At 47.6% G+C, this 14,307-nt stretch overlaps 1 protein-coding gene across 1 annotated transcript in view; it reads left to right on the top strand.

The window, feature by feature from the left end:
• Positions 1–13,507: 13,507 nt before the first annotated feature.
• The window catches only part of LOC131289168 (uncharacterized), a 100,025-nt gene continuing 99,225 nt past the window's right edge, over positions 13,508–14,307 (top strand). Inside the window, exon 1 of the mRNA XM_058318377.1 lies at positions 13,508–13,879. Within this exon, the coding sequence (XP_058174360.1) occupies positions 13,508–13,879 (372 nt within the window). The remainder of the gene's footprint in view (positions 13,880–14,307) is intronic.

Here is a 14,307-nt window from a genome sequence, read left to right as displayed (position 1 = left end):
CCACTATTTTTCAATTCTAAATCTTCCGACTGAATCGCTCCGTAATGGAAAGGATGTCCCATTTGTGGTTTATTTGAGGTTCTCCTTTTAAAAAGAGCTACAAAGCGTACCGTGATGTGTCCTCGTGGGAAAGTAGGAAACTAGACGATCCTTTTCGGATGTGAAATCTTGTTCAATTTTAGTTAATCGGGTAAGTTTGTGGTAAGAACTCGTCAGCAATGGAAAATAAAAAGAACTGGTGTTATTTATGTTCGTAAGACCGAGGATTTTTGGAATAAACTATTCCAAAAGTGGAAAAAGCTGAAATGGCATTTGATAAAAAAAACCAGAATCGCCGTAATTATCGTTGCGTCGCAGCAAGCAGTTCCAATCCAGTGTGCTCCAATCATCGAACCAGAGGAATAAAGCAGGCCGTGCTCAGGTGCATCGATTCGTCGTCGCGTTGAAACCAAAAAAGCGTGTGGAACTTGGAGCGGAATTTTGGACCGCAAAGAATCCTTTACTTGGCCTTCTTCCCCGCGTAAAGAAAATACATCGAGAAAAAACACATCCTTCTGAGGTAAGTTTCTGTTTGTTGACGCCAAAGAACACCACCGGGGAAGCAAAGGAAGGAAACCTAAGGGGTCCACGGTTTTAAGATTTTTTGGCAGACTTTTGTGAGACGTCGTGCGCGCTTCGTGATAAATGATCGTTCACGGCGCGTCTTGGCACGGTGAGGGCTGTGTGTGTGGTCCATTAAGAAAAGGGTAGAGAGGGACAGGGGGGTTGTTGGGGTTGGGTGCGCTGCTTTCGTTTTGTTTTCGAACCTTCCGGATTGCGCGCTTCTTTCCCGGTTTCTCAATTTATTAGTCTTGTCCGTGCGCGCGTGACGGTTCTTCGTGCGTCAGCATGACCTTTCTTCGGGCGGAGGAGAGTTTGTGCCGCTTTTAATCTCATTAATCAAAACAAAAGGAAACTTAACAGCAAGAAAAAATATGGTTTAAAGTTTTTCCACAGCGAGAAAAACAAAAAAAAAAAAAAAAACGTGTGCTTCACTAACCGGACGCGGAAAGCGACTGTTATGTTGCCCGGTCGTCCGTGAAACTTGCCGATGCCGCAATTTTAGCAGCTTTCATCCGCCCATGCTAACGGGCCGGAATGTCAAAATTCCAGAGCATCTGGGCTGAAGTACTCTGAACCGGGTCGGGGCAACCAAGAGCAGGAGGACGAAAATGACTCGATGGTCACCGTTCCGGGCACAGGGTCGGGCCCTGTTGGCCGCTTCAACCACACTTCCACCCGGTGGAGATAGGACGGTTTGTCAAAAAGATCGAGATTGATATCGTGGAGCCTCGGGCCCCCGGGGGGATGTCTCCACCCTCTTCCTCGTTGGTGCTCCAACGCGACATCTCGAGTTCACTGCCTGAAGAGGATATATTCTGGTTTTTTGCTCTCCCAAAGGCAGCAGGCGGAAGATGGCAGATACGTCCCGTCGGTCGTAAAGAAGTTTTGTCGAAAAAGATCGCGAGATCAATCGTAGATGGATTGTTGTAGGAGCGATAGGCAGGAGGAAAGGAAAAACCAACCAACAAGAAGAAAGAGAATTAACGAACGATGGCGCTCTCTTTCCTTCAATCTTATTTCGTGTTTATCCACTTCTTTCTTTAAATATGCTTTTTTTTACCTTTCTACACTCGTGCCCACCAAGACCACCTGCAGTTCACACCGGACTTCGATTGATGCGATTGCGTCCAAATCTTGCTTTTGCGCCCCCATCTCTTCCTCTCATGCGTCCGCAAAACGCGACCCAAACGATCGTCGCCCGTCGTCGGGTGGGGGCTTGAGATTTTTAGTTTTCTTTTCGTTCGAGCCCACGGCCGCATTAATGCTTGTTGGATGATTTTATGTGCATTTAATGTGATCGTATAGCAAAATTTATGCCCCACCGTGGGATAGTCATATTTGCCCCGGCTCTTTTTTTTTGTGTCTCCCTTCCCAATCTTCACCCTCCCCCTCGATTCCTTTCCTCGCGTGCTGTTCCAATATCGCCGTCCGATCGATGTAAAATCGATACGCCGATACTTATTGCACTTTAATGGCCACATCAGTTGTCGGTTGACAGGCGCACGCAGGGAAATTAATCGTACCTTCGTTTTCCGTTCCGCGAATGTGGAATGCCCGCGTATGGTAATATGGGTACGGTTGGAGGCCTTTTCGATATCCGCAAAGTGTAAGCATTTGAGGAGCGTAAAAATATTTTCCGGTTAAGCTTGTTTTGCTTAATGATGACCCATTACAGTGTTGCAGTTTTTGGGGGAAGATGAGTAATAAATGGAAACGCGTATCGGAATCATAAATACACATCCGCCTCGGTGATGGGCTTTTGCCAATTTAGGTATTCTTAAATGTGACTACATTAATTTTTAACGACGTTCCATAGCCTTCATTTTCGATAGGAATTTATGTGTATATTGAATGGAGGATGTCGGTTGGTCATACATTCCACGTTAATTTATTTGCGTATGTGACTTTTACGCGATCCCGTTTTAGGTGAAGAGGGAATTTCATCGATGCTCGTTGAGATTCTCATTAAATGGCACAAAGCGAGGAATCCTTTCGAGCAGCCGGAAAGGAAGGAATGTTTTTCATTAAATAGACACCTGATACCGGTTTCCCCGGAGCTGTGAAGCACCGGGTACCGGGTTTCAATATATATCCTTCAATTGGCATCGGTTTCATCGGGAGAGTTTTGAGAACAAACAATCTTCAACATCCACTTTTTTCCTTCCCCAACCGATCTATCCTCATCCGCACCTGCATGGCTGGGAATGGAAACAATTACGACTTGAAAAAGGGAAAAGAAAAACTTGCCGTAAATTATCCCAACCGTTCGAATGCCGCCCGGTGCTGGAAACTCCCGGTTTGAAGAATACGGTGGGATGCGGTGGTAAAAGCGTTATTTATCTTTCTCACTTCCCACCAGCATCGAATCCTTCGGTTATCTAAGGACCCGGCTTTCGTCGAATGGAAACGAACGCACACACACGTACGTACAAACACGTACACACTGTGAGGAATACCCGGGGATGGAACCGAACTCGAATAGCACCTAATTAAACATCCCTTTTCTTGGTGCGCTTCCGCCCGGCGTTATCCTTTTCACAGGCCACCGTTTGTTCGCACGTCTTCTTGGCCACTCTTCCTGCCATGGAAATCAACGTTTCCCGTACCCCCGTGGCCGCGCGGGAAAGGTACCTGACGTTTCCCGGCACCGGTAAATACTTGTGAAAGTATCTTTGTACGCGGATCGGCCGCGCGCGAAAAGGACAACCGGCGGTGGCGGTGGGGGAGTTTTGGTTTTGGTCACGAGTTTGGTCCCCGTAAACGATCCTCGAATGAAATTCTATCTTCCAATTAAATATTCTCTCGCCCGCCCGCGTGTTGTGTTGGGCCGGGCCTTGTTTTGTTTTGTTTCGGGGTGTTTCGGCTTTTGTTTGGGTTTGGGGAACTTTTCGGAAACTCGGTCGCACCTCCGAAGACAACCCTGGGCAAACCGGGCTGCTGCTGCTGAGCGAACCCGGGAATGGGGCGTGGGCCGGGACCGTTCCGGAACGGGAATTTCTTACCCAGAGCGCGGCTGGTAGGTGGCAAAGTTTATCCGGTGAAAATTTATGACCCAACCGAGCATAATCGGACGATGCTGAAACGATACGGCTGCGGATGATGCTGGCCTGCTGGTGCCTTCGCTTTGTCTTTTTTGTGTTTGGTTTTGCGCCAAATGAAAGTGGAATTCGGTTTTTGCTAATTGAAATATTCAATACGGTTTTCGGGGAGGCTGTTTGGGAGGAATTAGCGGGTGGCAAAAGCACGTTCGTTTCGATTGAATATTAACGACAAGGGTGTTTCAATTATTGATATACCTTTCCGGTTTTTTCGCTCGGTGAAACCAAAATAACGATCGATAATACGCCTGTGCTGTTTTTGTTTTTGTGACAATTCATAGAGTTTGTTGAATTATTATTTCCGTCGGTAAATGTACCATTTAGTGTAGTATTTGAAACACATTTCCCACATGACGTATTGACGGTTTTATGAAACGAAAACCCTTCAAACGCCCTTGACATTCTTGCCGAAATTTGATTAAGCGTAAACGCTTAGATTAACAAGGATTTGGGATGTTGAAGGAAAACGAAAAAAGTGGGAAAACCTGTCTTAAAACACGCCAACCGAGTGCGCAGATCGCAAAATGCTGCGACCGTTTTCCCTTAGGTATTTGTCATACCAGGGGCTGCCGCTACCCTTTGTTGTTGTTTCGAGCTGTCCGTTTTTTTTTTCATGCTGTTGTTCGACGCTAGGGTGGGCGTTGGACTGTTTTCCAATTTTTCCGAACAGCTGGCAGGTCCGTAATTTTAGGATCTCTACCGGGCGGAATGCCTGATGCGTTCCTTGCGCACCGGGTTTTCCCGGTGGGAGACATAATTTAGCATTTTGATTAGATCCAAACCGAATCGCCCAATCATAACTTTTGTTTTTCACGCAGGGGTGAAAATGCGTCGGAAATCATGTGGGCTGGAATGTGCCGGTTGTGGGAGGGTGGGAGTACAGGGACAGTACCATTTGCGCCCGGTAATAGAGAGATTTTGAGTCGAAGGGGAAGGCTGATTTTATGACATTCTCATTTGGTTTTGTTCGCCTTTGTTTTGATGAAAAAGAGCCTGATATATTGAGATAGCAAAACAAGCAAAAGTCCTTCTAAATTTCATCTAAGGATAATTACACAACAATCCCTTTTTGACGTGTGTGTTTTGCAAATGCTCTAAACTAGTTTTCAGTTTTCGTTGAATGCTTGTAAATAAAAGAATCTCCTCTTGTTGATATCTGATAATCGATGTGCATAATGACCTTTAATTTGTCCTTCCTTTTCCTTATCTTTAACTACTTGTCCTTCGCCTTTCGAACAGATGATATCTCAAAGTGTCCTTTAATGCCACCAGCGTAGTTTGTCGGATGCTTCTTATGCACTTCCAGTTTCACTTGATGGCCATCCCGCGTTGGAACGAATATTTCCGTTCCAGCCGTTCCCTTTCGAAGGGTGACAGCTTGCACCTTCAGGCGTTTTCTTTGTCGTTATTTTTTCCAACTCATGCAAGGTGTCCTGGGTGGGCTTCAGTGCGCCTGCCTACGACAGAATCAAGTGATACCATTTTGTTAGGAAAGAGAAATGAAGGGTGCGATCGGTTGGAGGACACCGGTGGTGGAGGACTTTTTATGTGCTCCTACACGATGTCTATGTATGAGGCGTGTAAGAATAAAAAAGCAAACGGAAGGGTGAGTAGGTGGTGATCGAAAATTGACCCCGAAATCGTTGACGATAATTCGAAGCGACGGCGTCTCGGTTGGATTTCCGGGGGGAAGATCATAAAAACCAGCGAGAGACAAATCGTGCGGCTGTGGCCACCGGCTTCCAACCGGCCTAAACGACGGTTCGAGCGGAGAAAACAAAACACGATAGAACCGTAAGATAGATGGCATCCTGGTAGAAGTAAAAAAGTATCAAGTCTCACGTCGTCGTTGTCGCGTTTCCTTCCCCCGCCGGCGCCCGGGCCGTGGCGATTGCGTGAAGTTTTGGTTTTCCATCGACTTCGGTCACAGCTGAATTTTGGCCACACCGTGTCTCGCATGGCGCAACCGCTGGCTTTACGGGCGACGCGGGGCCATGAAATATGATTGAAGTAATTCTATCCGCGCACGGTTCGGTTCGGTTTCCACGCCGGGGGGAAGCTCGCGGTGTTGGCGTGGCGTGGAATTGTTTTCCTGGTGAATATTACTTCGTAGGTTATGATTTCGATCGTCAACCGAACGGGTTCCCCGCTGCGCCAGAAGCCCCGGGGATGGAACATTTAAGGGGCGCGATCTTCGATGCTTCGGCACCGAGCATCATGAAATCGATTTTCACCTTCTAGGCTTTAGAGAATAGGTTCGATGCGCACCGTGACCCTCTTTCCAGGGCATCATTTCAGGTTGGCTAGAGTTGATTCTTCTGCTCGATTGCTTTAAAATCCCTCCACCTTTTGCTGTCGTCAGTGGGAGAATTTGTGGGCGCGATGTGAGTGCGGGAAAGATTCGAAAAGTTAAGGGAGGGTCTACCGAAAATGTCGGTGTGTACAGCCCATTGATTGGTTCGGAATATTGATTACGGCAGAAGTCACCGGAATGCGAATGGGGTTTTGTTTGATCAATTTAGGCGAGATGGCATCGTGGGGGTTTCCGGTCGATTTTCACCTGCCGTGGAGCTGTTTGATTGTTCCTCGAACAGAACGTTTGTCGACTTTAACACTATCGGGTTGCTTTAAATTTAATTCTTTCGAATTGTGTTTCACACCGATGAAAATAATTATTTCCTTTGTTTCATATTTGATACTCCTTTTACAACTTCTCTTTGCTTTAGTCCTACTTAAACTTGTTGCACGCAGTTTCCTTTTCAATTGTCAACCCACTGCAAAGGCGTGTGTATTTACATTCCCTTCATTTTTCCACGAGTACTTCCACTGTTCCGGAACGCAGGGATTTACACACACATTTCCAAGCAAATAAGGCTCGTACCGAAAGGGCCGCAGAGGCGCCAGCGAACAATTGATCGTTGTTAGCGTACACATTTATTTGCACGTTTGTTTTATCTCGAAAAATGCTTTTATCAATTGAGGTAGCGTCGGGGGTTCGGAGGCAGAATGTAAATGTTTAGCTGCGTTTGGGGTGGCTAAAGCCTTTCCCCGATGGGTCCCACGATGGGGACGTGAAAATGTACGAACAATACTCGCCGGCACTGTGCCAGCCATCCCGTTCGTTGGCCCTTCACGAATGGGTTTCGTGGCGAATGAAAAATCAACACCGACCGTTTTCGACACCAAATTGACTTGCATGAGTGGAAACCGACTCGCTGGAAAATGTGGATATTGTTTTTGTTGTTTTCGTTGTTGCTGCTGTTGTTTATGTGAGCTTCCTGCTCGGTTATTTGTATTTTCAATCAACCGAAATTGTGTTTGAGTTTGCACTGCAAATGTGAAAAATAAGACCAGCAAATCCATAAAAGAGTTATTTGCACACCGAATCATAGACTCATCGAAGGGTGGTTGTTGGCTTTGGTAAATTGTTTTCCCTTCGGAAGGACATTTGCTTTGCTCCGTTCGGTGTATCGCGCGACTTATGGGCGCACGATGGATAAGCATGAGAATTTTTCCGCGAAAACTTAATTACTTTTGAAAATGTTTTCCCTTCTTTACCGTCAAATATGTAAATGGGGTGCAATTTTCTATCTCTGGCAAAGTTTTCGTTTTGTTTTTCCTAGAACGCCGAGTTGAGTTACTATGTATCTCTTCTCGGCGCGACCCGGTAAAGTTCTCCTTTACGGCGTACGACCCAATTAGCAAGTGCAAACGTCCCCACGCGAGCCAAACCCCCCCCCCTCTCCTCCTCCCTCTCCCCTCCCGGGGGAAAGTAGAGTTTTCGCAAGGACAAAAACCAAGGAAAATTTTACTTTTTTTCACAGTCGCCTCGACGGAGGTGTAAAGTTTTGTAAATATTTAATATGCAAAGCAACGACCGTCGTTGTCGTGGTGCTAGTTGTGCACCATTTCAACCGCTAGGCTTCTGGGTCGGTCCACCGTGGTGGGATGTTGTTTGGACATGTTTTAAAACTTGCGCCAGCGATGACTCGTGGAACGTTGGGTTTTTACCAGTGCAAGATAATCGAGTTAGCTGTTCCGGTTGGGGACGAGTTCTGTCGTTCCTGGAGTCTCCCCCAAGTCCTGTGCATGGCGAGGGTGATGGTTTTGCTGGCCGCAAATTCTCTGCCGCTAAAGCAGTGCTTTAAATGAAGCCTTTTATGTACACTTTTCGGTCGTTTTGTTTTGGTTTGAGCTATGTTTGGCATCCTTTGTTCTGTGTAGTTTATTTAGGTGTCGTTGAATACTATAGAAACAGCCATAAAGAGCGCGGAAAAAGAGTGCTAAAGCCCAGCATGGATATGGCATTTTCGTTTAGAGCTACTTCAAAATATTGAAATTAGATTTTTCTGTGGCTGTGATATTAAGTGAGAGTGACACAAACCCCTGAAGACATTTGTGATATTCCAACCACTCATCCTGTTTGCCCATTTACCATGATATATCATACACGCTGAGGAAAATTCTCCGTCAAACTTTGCATTCCTGGGTTAGAATTGCAAATATTCGAATGCCACTTTTGGGAACTGACACTTGTGTCGCATATCCGGTATAATATATAACCATTTTCCTTTGCGACAGAACCTGTCCACCTAGATATTTTAATACGTCTGACCCGTAACCGGGCATCGGTGTCGAACACCACCGCCTTCCACCGATGCGAAGGCCATGCCGGGACGTGATGCGTTTTGGTTGCGCTACCACATGAATAAATTAGCTCTCAAACCTACCTCCTGGTCAGTTCGTTCCATCCACCTTGAATAATGTGAAAATGGTAATTCCTCACGATGTGGACCTATCTCAAGAATCGGTCCTGACGTGCTGCATTAGAAGATTTCGCAACCGACATGTGGAATAGAACACGGGACATCGGTTGGGGTAGCTCCGGAATATTTGTGACCCACTTTTCAGCCATTAGTGTTGTCAACCGGTCCAGTTCTGCCTGCTGATGGATGGCGAAATTGTGGCTTCCATTAATGGCGCCTCACTTCGGGGTACCGGTGTCCGTTCCATTGCCACTTATGACTTCATAGATCCAGATTTGCATCGGTGCATCGGAAAGGTCGAGAACTTAAAAGCTGCATCAACTTTCTTTGGGTATTTGCATATTTCCTACCGGGGGTGAATTTACATTAACGGCAAATGTTTTGCATGAACCGGTATGATGTTAGATGGCTCGAGAGCATGGCGTACCTGGGTGTTTTATGTGATGATACCCGCTTCGCCGCCCAGAACCAGCACCACATCCGAGCCCTTGACGATAGCGGCAAATTGTTTGTTGCGTGCGTCGGTAGCAGATTTGTGTTCGTTTGTGCAAGTTATTTCGCTGAGCTTCCTTTCCAGCCCGAAGGCAAGCAGTGCCGGGCTCGAAAGAAGCTATTACGACGCGCAAGGTGAATGACTTTAGCGGGCACACACACATCGTTGACGGTGCCTTGGTGGAAATTTATTCCGAGGAAAATTGAGCACCCTGTCTGCGCGTGGAAAATATCTTCGTACCTTGCACGATTTGAATCTATTCCCGGTGGAGGGCACGCAAAGGGCGGATGTGACGCAAACGAAACGAAAAGGGTTCCATACTACAATAGTCTGATGAAAATCACCCAGCACAAGCATCCTTTGCGAAAACCACCTGCGAAATCTTGCAGAATTCGAAGGGAAGGCGCCTGAAGGTATTCGTACCCCGTTTTTTTTTATTGCGTTGCTTCACGTCTCGCACTTTGCGAACGACGAGGGAGAACACGACGCGGTAGGGATTTCCCGAGGGGACCGGAAAGTTCACCGAGCGACGAGAGTCCTTTTTACCTATTCCGGCGCTGCCTCGCCGGAACGGTGACCTTCAGCCAGACGACGAAGGTGACGGCCTGGGGATTCGCATTCATTCAGCAGATTCATTCATCGTGGTCGGGAAAATCGGTAGACCATCTGGGTTCGGTTTGGGTCGTGCGGAACGTCCCACTGCAGGAGGTCGACGTCCATCCATGTCTGTGCAAAATGTAAATTGGCCACTGTGTTTGCGCTGTGTGCTGGGTTTGTTGTACGCTAGGATTCTTTACCTTTCTTCCTCTCTCCTTTAATGTTGCGTTTTTCTTGCAAACACGCATTCCCAGGACACAGGGCGTGCTTTTGTATGTCCTGCGAAAGGGCACAAGGGCGACCCAGCCAGCAAACGACGAAACACGCTGGAATGTTGGGACGTTGGGGATTTTACATAAACAAAAACAAAACATGATCTGGTAAGATGGGCCACCGGTAGAACGATGGGGTTTTTTTTGACGAACTTTCACCTATGCGTGGGCATGTCAGAGGTTGAAGCTTGGCTTGCGTGCCATTTTGATCCTTTTTGGCTAATGAAGCTTGCATATTTGTTTTGGAAATTCAAGCTTACGAAGGGTTGCAACCGTAAAAAAAGTACTTTAAATGATAATGAAACGAAGAAAAATTTGTTTCACTCAAATGTGTAGAATACATGTCTTATGTTTGAGGCGGAATTAAAATAAGTGAAATAGGGATTTAATGTTTTACCACTAGTTCGATTTCTGTAACAAAATATTGCCAATTATATTTTGATCCCTTCTAACTTTTCCACCATTTCAAATGCTTTTCTTGAAGTTTGATAATTTTTGTTTACAGATTATCCTCTAAAGTGAGGTATCAAATTTCGTCCTAGTAAATACTTTTAAAAGTTAGACATCTTTGAAATTTCCTAGAAAGCGAATGGCGTTGGAAAATGCATAGCAAAATTAGTAATGATTCATAGAACATTGTTTTTGGAATATTTTGAAAACAAATATTTTATTAAGAGGCTTCGTAATTTTTATAAACAAATTTGGAAGAATCTTCTCCAAAAAAGAAAAATTCTAAGAAAAGCGGACAGATTACACTCCATAATCGGTATAATGTGAAACTTAAAGAACGAACAAGTCATTCCATGCGCAGCTTTGTTCTCATTTACGCATTCCTGTTGACTGCACATTTCGTCAAACGATTTAGTGTCACTCATTTTCCCCGCAACGCCACACCGGCAAGGAGAAATGTTTCTGCTTCCGACCTGCTGATCACCTTTCTTCGTGTGCCCAGCAGATACGGCGCACGTTTGTCTCCATAAGTCATCATCATCGCCAGCATCATCACCGAACATCGCCGTTTCACAGCACAGTGGTTTCCATTAGCGCGCGTCATGAAGTGTTCGCGGGCACCTTTCTTCTCGGGGTTCTCGATACGGGGTGTAAATGTGACTCCTATGCGAGGAACGGTGCGAGGTTGGATGCCGTGCTCGCCAGCATTAGGCAGCCTTCACCTCCGTTGTCTCTTTCCTCTGGTTTGTGCGGTTGCCGTCTTCACGTTTCTTTTTAATTGCCACATTCATAAATCTTAATCTGTCAACAAAAATTTTTCAAACCCACCAGCCTCCTATCCTAACTTCGTGGTTCGGTGATGGCTTCGGTGAAGAGGCAAGGAGCAGTTCCATTTTTCCTTCCTGTTGGACCTCCGCGCTACCCGAACCCCCCCCAACCAGCGAAGGTCATCACGAAGATCCTGTCCTCGCGACTGGCTTGACGGCGTTTCACCTCACCCTGTCATAAATCTTACTCGATTTTTGAGCCGAACCGAATAATGCTACCTCCGGTATCGGAGTCGAGACGATGCTCGATGGCTTTCGGGAGGTGGTGGAGGTACACGAAAATATGATTTCAACTGGATTTCAGGCTAAGCACACGAGATGAACGACTAGGCACATCGATCGCCTGGCGGAAGGTTCTTCCGTCGAGCTTGCTGGCGTCGAATGCCGTGGGTTGCAGGTCGGGCCAGAACCACGGCGAATGTACCGTTGCAAGGAAGAAGACTGTTCGACTTGTGGCGTTTTTCTTCCCGTGGCATGCTCATGCTTTCGTTCCTTAATCTTAAGGGCCGCGGCCTGAGCGAACGCCCAAGTACAGGCGCACTTGAGGGGACGGGTTGAGGGTGGTGGAATGGAGAGTAATAATAATCTTTATCATCATCATTAACCAACTCGTCACGATTCCAAATGGTTAACTTTGTTTGCTTCTCCTGTTGCCGTTTTCTTTCCAGCTTTCCGCCGTGGTCCTGCTGCGAGCTGCTTTCCTGGTTTGGAGTTCCCGCGCCGTTCATCATCCGTCGTCGAGGCAGAAGGGCAAAAACGGCAACAGATACACACACCGCGCCTAGGACCAGTTTTGTGGCTTTAAAGACGACGACGACGACGACAACTATGATAGCGATGTGGGAAAGCTCTCGCTTCGAGTAAGGAGCGAAGTAATTGCGCCGGTTTTGCGATCGTCTTGGGATTCGCCTGTGAGGTGCAACGGGGACGAAGCGTCTTCTGGTCAGCGGTTCGTGCGAAGGAGGACGAACGAAGCCGGTTCTTGCGGGCGGCGGCGGCCCTTCCCGGTGCAGGAAGAAAATAAACCGACAAGCCAATGAAGGAGCCATCTCGGAATGTGCCCTGGAGAGAAGCGATGAATAATACCACACTCACACACAAAAGGCACGAAAAGCCAAGTAGCAGGCGCACTCCTCAGGAAGATCGTACTAGACGAAAGATACAGAGAGAAAAAAACACAAGTGAAGGAGAGTCAAATGAAATGTGTTACTGACTGGTGCAAGAGGCTGACAGAGAGACAAGAGGTGACTTACAGTGGATAAAATATGACAATCAAACCGAGCGCTCGTTTCTTGAACATGTATGCACAAACGTGCACTTAGTTAAGCTCCTCATCTACACATCAAGGAATCACCCTAATGAGTCACAGTTGATGAGTCATTAGCAAACACAATGTGGAACAAACTTGCTTACCTCACCTTAACCCTCCAAGTGGTTGCAAAAACCAACAAAACCCAATGACTTTGAAAGAAACACCAAAGCCAAACAAATGTTGAGAGAGTCGAACGGGAAAAGAATTCAGTTTGACGCTTAAACGTATTTCAAATAAATGATCGTCCCAAAACGAACGAACGCGCACACAAAAGTGCGAAGGAATGTGAACGAAACGAAACACGGAACGAAACTGCCTGACCCCCAGAAGGCAGATCGGTCGAGATGAAGAAATGCAGCCCCGGAGTGAGGGACGCTTCGGGGGAAACGGAACATTAAAACGGCCGAATGTGTAAGGTCGAAACAAGGATAAACTTTGTGGCATGAAAGAAGTGTTGAACGCAAGATGCAAGAAGGAAGTAGGAAGTGGGAAAATGAACGAACGAGAGCAAAGGGAGAGAAAGTGCAAGGGCTGGTGGGACACAAATGGACGGCCCTGGGTCGTCCGCTCGGGGGGTGTGGGTGTGTCGTCGTGGGAATCGTCGTCGCTCGGCGCTGCCGGGCGAAAAGGACGATTTTAATTAAACGTTTATGTTTACCTTGAAATTTCATTTCTCTTCCCTCCCCCCCGCGGGTCGTTTTTCATGGCACAGCCGAGAAGAAAATCGTGGTCCCGAGTGGCGATAAAAAGGTGTCCGTGTGTGTGTGTGTGTGTGTTTGTGTATGCGTGTTTGTGGGAGTTCGTGGTACAAGATCCACTCGCGGCTCGAATGGCGTTCGAAGTAAGTGATGTGAAAGTGTGTAGGTGGTCGTAAACGTGGGACGATTCGTGAGGCGGTGAAAAGCGGGTCGGAAGGCGAAGGTTTGGAGTAAAGTTTTCCCGCACGGTGCCGTTAGGAGTGTGCCACCCCTGGAACTCAGGGCGTAAGGGCGAAGAAACGCCGAGTAGTGTGCGCGAATCGTTCCGTGTTGTTCCGCGCGAGCCGATCAGTACGATCGGAAGTAGATCGAACCGACTGCAGCTAGGAAGATGGCCGTCAGCAACATTGTGTGCGAGTGGCTGCGCGCCCTCGGGCTCGGCCAGTACGCGGAAAGCTTCCTCGACAACGGGTACGACGATCTGGAGATCTGCAAGCAGGTGGGAGACCCGGACCTGGACGCGATCGGCGTGCAGAACCCGGCGCACCGGAGCAAGCTGCTGAAGAGCGTGCGGTTGCTGCGCGAGAAGGGCGCGGCCAGCGTGTACTTCCAGCTGAACGACCCGAAGTCCCTGCTGTCGGACAACAGCGACAGCCTGGAGCGGGACAGCTCGCCGCTGATGCTGAGCGAGCTGGAGGCGCTGCTGCAGGAGCAGCTGAAGGCGGACGGCGTCTGCCTGACGGCCCATCCGTACTCGACACCGGTAAGTGACCCGGGCCAAAGGCCACCATTTCGCAATCCAGTACAGGCGAGCTGCCAGCCGAGTGAAACAATAACCCACAGCAAACGTCACGGCTGTCAGCGGCGTGTCGAGGGATTCCCCAAACGAACTTTGCTGTCCATTCCAATTGTTCGAAGCCCCGAGGGGTGGAAGCAATGCGGCAACTTTTCCAATTTCCACCGATCGCCACAAACTTCCGCCAACAACGCCAACCATCATTGCAGGTCGAGTGTGACGGAAATTCTTTGCCAAAGTCTTTTCGCCCTCAGCTGGAACGAAGCCGGCTTGGTCTTGTTTCAAAGAAGAGTTAAATCTTTCTTCCCGGGGAAGAGATTCTGAACGTAGACGGAAATAAATTGTATTTTGAAGAAAGTCTTTTTGGTTTCTACCAACACCGTAGAGAACGTGGA

The sequence above is a fragment of the Anopheles ziemanni genome, chromosome 3, assembly GCF_943734765.1.
Source record: "Anopheles ziemanni chromosome 3, idAnoZiCoDA_A2_x.2, whole genome shotgun sequence".
Lineage (NCBI taxonomy): Eukaryota > Metazoa > Arthropoda > Insecta > Diptera > Culicidae > Anopheles > Anopheles ziemanni.
This window is presented reverse-complemented; position numbering and strand designations above follow the sequence as displayed.